The sequence below is a fragment of the Triticum aestivum genome, chromosome 7A (assembly GCF_018294505.1).
Source record: "Triticum aestivum cultivar Chinese Spring chromosome 7A, IWGSC CS RefSeq v2.1, whole genome shotgun sequence".
NCBI lineage: Eukaryota > Viridiplantae > Streptophyta > Magnoliopsida > Poales > Poaceae > Triticum > Triticum aestivum.
This window is the reverse complement of record NC_057812.1, coordinates 249,148,402-249,152,351: the sequence shown is the minus strand read 5'-3', so window position 1 is coordinate 249,152,351 and position 3,950 is coordinate 249,148,402. Positions and strand designations below refer to the sequence as shown.

The 3,950-nt window shown below is 54.8% G+C and overlaps 1 protein-coding gene across 2 annotated transcripts; it reads left to right on the top strand.

Moving 5' to 3' along the window:
- Positions 1-253: 253 nt before the first annotated feature.
- On the top strand, positions 254-2,775 carry LOC123151798 (transcription factor BHLH094). 2 transcript variants are annotated; one of them, XM_044571445.1, is made up of 8 exons: positions 254-992; positions 1,088-1,315; positions 1,424-1,489; positions 1,648-1,716; positions 1,798-1,869; positions 1,962-2,183; positions 2,293-2,386; positions 2,470-2,775. In XM_044571445.1, exons 1-8 carry the CDS (start codon positions 633-635, stop codon positions 2,505-2,507), a joined length of 1,149 nt encoding a protein of 382 aa, XP_044427380.1. In that variant the 5' UTR covers positions 254-632; the 3' UTR covers positions 2,508-2,775. The 2 variants fall into 2 exon arrangements, with proteins under 2 accessions (XP_044427380.1, XP_044427379.1); XM_044571444.1 differs by having other exon boundaries at positions 256-992; positions 2,290-2,386.
- The last annotated feature ends 1,175 nt before the right edge of the window (positions 2,776-3,950 follow it).

The following is a 3,950-nucleotide window of genomic DNA, read 5'->3' as shown; positions in this document are numbered from 1 at the left end:
TTCCTACCCTTCAAAAATATTTATTTCTGTCGTAAAAACACAAAATGTAATACTACTTGGCACTGGTTGTTCCTTGTAATTTACTCTGCATCACATGACGGGAGTGGACACAAAATTTGAAATTCCACATGTTTCCCACTAGAAATCCAGCGAAAATCCATGCGAAAAATCCTAAACGGAGCCGCGGCCGGCCAAGCCAAAGCCCGCCCTCCGTCGACCGAGAACGAGAAGGAGAGCGAGACCGCCGCCGGGCCAACCAGGAACAGAATTACTGCCACCGGTCATTACGGAGCCGGCGGACGGGGTGATGAGCTTAAAAAGGGCCCCGGCAGCGGAAAGGCATCCTCCTCCCCATCCCAAAATCGAAACAGGATTCCATTAAAGCCCTCTTCCACTTCCAGCTGCCGCGGGGCATCACCGCCACTTTGACCCTCCCAATTGCCCCTCCAGCATCCATTCCTCCTCCTCCTTCGCCCCCAAGCCTCCTCCTCCTCCTCCTCCTCCTCCACCTCTTCGCCATTCTCCTATAAGTGCCGCGTCCCCGGCTTCTCTCGATTCTCCGCGTAAAGGAACGACGCGCCTCGGCTAGCTTGCGCGGCGGTTCTTGGACGGCTCCGTTTCTTGCGGCGGCAATGGAGGGCAGGGCCGGCGGCGGCGGCAGCGGCGACTACATTACCAGCCTCCTCACCTCGTCGCCGATGCTCGACTTCGGCGTGCTGGACGGCGCCGTGGCGGCGGGCGGGGACTGCCTGGACAAGTTCTGCGGCGACCCGGGGTTCGCGGAGCGGGCGGCGCGGCTGTCCAGCTTCAACGGCCAGCACTTCGCGCCGGGCCTCTTCGGGATGCCGCCGCCGGGCGAGTTCGGCGGCTCGCGGGAGGCGTCCTCCGTGTCCGACCCTGCCTCGGCGATGAAGGACGCCAATGCCAAGAAGAGGAAGGCGCCCGCGGGCAAAGGCAAGGCCAAGGAGCCTTCCCTCAGCACCTCTTGCCAGGTGAGCAGAGCTTGGCTCTGTCTTTCTTCGCCAATTGGGGGACTCGCCCGCCATTGACGCTGACCAAGCCGCGTCAATTGTGTTGTGCCTTGCAGGTCGGGGAGCAGAAGGAGGCGGACGGCAAGAGGTGCAGGACGGGCGACGCCGAGAAGAAGGTGAAGCCCAAGGCGGAGCAGGCCGGGAGCGACAGCTCGGTGGAGGACGGCGAGCAGAGGAAGGGCGGCAAGGGGAAGAATGCCAAGCCGGCGGAGCCCCCCAAGGACTACGTCCATGTCCGGGCAAGGAGAGGCCAGGCCACTGACAGCCACAGCCTCGCAGAGCGGGTACAGTCCTGAACTCCTGATCATGCTGCCTCTCCTTCCTTCTAGTAGCATGCTGTTGCTTCGGTTTGTCCAACTCCTCCGTAACGGAATTCCCTTGGACGCTCACAGGTGAGGAGAGAGCGGATCAGCCAGCGGATGAAATTCCTCCAGGACCTCGTTCCAGGATGCAACAAGGTAATTAGTCATTTATTAGTTCACAATGATAAATCAGAAAGAGAGAAAAAACAAGCACATGATAATCTTGATGAACATTTCTTTTGTAATATATAGAAGACAGTCTTTGTGTACAAGGTTATCAATTAAACTGGCCAAATTTTGTGCGTGACCTTTAGGTGATTGGCAAGGCACTGATGCTTGATGAGATCATAAACTACGTGCAGTCGCTTCAACGGCAAGTCGAGGTAAGAAGAGCGTGGGCCTGCTGAAACCATCCGATGCGCTCTGAATTCTGATCAACTCCTCCTCTGTTTCCGTTGCTTCAGTTCCTCTCCATGAAGCTCGCGACCGTGAACCCGCTCGACTTCAGCAACCTGCCCACGCTGCTGCACAAAGACGTGAGCTCAAAACCCACCCCTGCTCTTCATCATCACCATCGCGCCGTAACGAGTCGTTGGTTACTTACTCACCTTGTCCCTGTCGAATGCAGATGTACGGCCCATCGGCGAGCTCGGTGTTCTCGCTGGAGAGCTCCAGCTCGGCCTTCCCGTTCAGCGACCAAGGAGACGTCTTCCAGTCCTTCCTGCCCAGCAGCATGGAGAGCCAGTGCACCCTGAATCAGCTGGACCTGGCTCTGTCCCAGGCCACCAACGCAGCAGCGCAGTACGCCTTCCAAGATGGGACGGCCACGGCCAGCACGAACCTGCAGCAGGTGATCATTCTTGCCTTCAGAATTTCGTGGCTCTTCGCGTCGCTTGACGAAAGAATCGTTATAGACCTTATCCTGATACAGTTTAGTTTTGTGTTGCGTCTGTCAGCAGAGGAATTTCTGGGAGGACGATCTCCAGAGCGTTTTTCATGTGGACACCAACAGGCAGAGCCAGGATAACGGGGTCTCGGCAGAGAGCTTCCACGGTTAGTTAAAAGCCCGCGATTTGTCTTTCGAAATCGTCGCTACCGTCGATGATGGCATCGTCACTGAACGGACTTGAAAGCAGGTGATCTGCAGGCAGGCCAGATGAAAATGGAGTTCTAGCCGGCGCCGCTGAAGTAAAAAAAGGATTGACGGTCTGTACATAGGAAGAATCAAGAAGACGGAAGCGGTGGCGAGTGAAGCTATAGCTCTCAGCTCTGAAGCTAACAGTCTCTGTAATTAGGCTCTACTACTACCAAGGGACGAGTTTCTTGTGTCATATTCTGCCTCTAGGGCGGTGTGATGTGATTCCTCTAATATCGCTGGCACTGATTAGCATATCTCATCGATATTTTAAGTGATTATTAATATAGCGGAACGATCAGTTACAGTGTGTGTGTGTGTGAGACACGGTGCAGATATCATACAGGCACCTCTCCTGCCGATCCTAATACTGCTGCCCTTCAAAGTTTTTATTATCTGTGGCGATGAGAACCCCCGTCAGTATACTGAATCTTCCTTGGAGCTTAGCTTCTCTCCGCCTTAAGCCGTCTGTTGCGTGCTCTGCTGGCCGGGGCCGGTGCTACCTTACGCTACGTATGCTCGCTGTCAGCCCGGCGGTTAGAGCGAAACGCACGCCGCGCCGCACCAAAGCTGGGTAGGTTACACGTCGCTTTTAGTCCCCTCTACCATCCGTCTCGTCTCCTCTCCTCTCCTCGCTGGATCTCACGCTGCGTCGCGTGTTCTTCCTGCAGCCACCCGTCGCTCTTCAGCTCTGTATACTTCACCGAGCTTCAGGCCGTGCCCAGTTTCTTCAGAGAAACTACTACCGTAGCTGCATGCGGGCGTTACAGTTTGACATGCGGTCGCTGTCGCGGGGCTCGCCCAACTTTCTTATCGTCGTCGATCGAGCATGCAGCGAGCCAAAGCAGGGGCGATGAATGCCGTGCCTGCCCATTTCTTCCCCTCTCTTATGGCGCTGCTAGCCCGCTTCGGATGCGGCAGCCGGTTCATGGCGGTAAACCTCGTGCCGCGGATGTGGCCGGCAATGCGGAGAGTGCCGTGCTCTGTTTCTAGGTTGCGTCTTTGCTCCTTCTGGTGATCTAACAGCAGCACTGCTTTTAACCACTCGTAGATTAGTGCTAAAAACGCATTTACATTATATTATGAGACGGCGAGAGTATAAGATTTTTTTCAGAGATATTAATACAGACAACATATTCTAAAAAAATACAGACGCCATATGATTCTCAAATCCATGCAATTCATGCACGTCAATCATACGGTACAAAACTGCCCGGATACCAAAAATCGAAATAAAACAAAGCAAATCATAATTCAATAAACCGGACATGAAAAAATGAAATCAATTTCCAAGCGTGACAGATAGCCTCGGATCACTAGCTGGCCGCCTGCTCCGAGTGGAATGCGTCCTGCTCTGCCTGTATCCAGGCTGCCTGCTCCGCATGCATCCGGGTTGCCTCATTCGTCTGAATCCGGGCCGCAACCGCCCTCGCCGCCGCGTACTTTCTGCGGTTGTTGATCTTCATCTTCTTGTCTGTAAGC

Coding starts and splice junctions, on each gene's coding strand:
- LOC123151798 (XM_044571444.1), top strand. CDS start 633: ATGGAGGGCAGGGCCGGCGGCGGCGGCAGCGGCGACTACATTACCAGC. Junction 2,184..2,289: donor CCAGCACGAACCTGCAGCAG/GTGATCATTCTT, acceptor TGCGTCTGTCAG/CAGAGGAATTTCTGGGAGGA. Junction 2,387..2,469: donor CTCGGCAGAGAGCTTCCACG/GTTAGTTAAAAG, acceptor ACTTGAAAGCAG/GTGATCTGCAGGCAGGCCAG.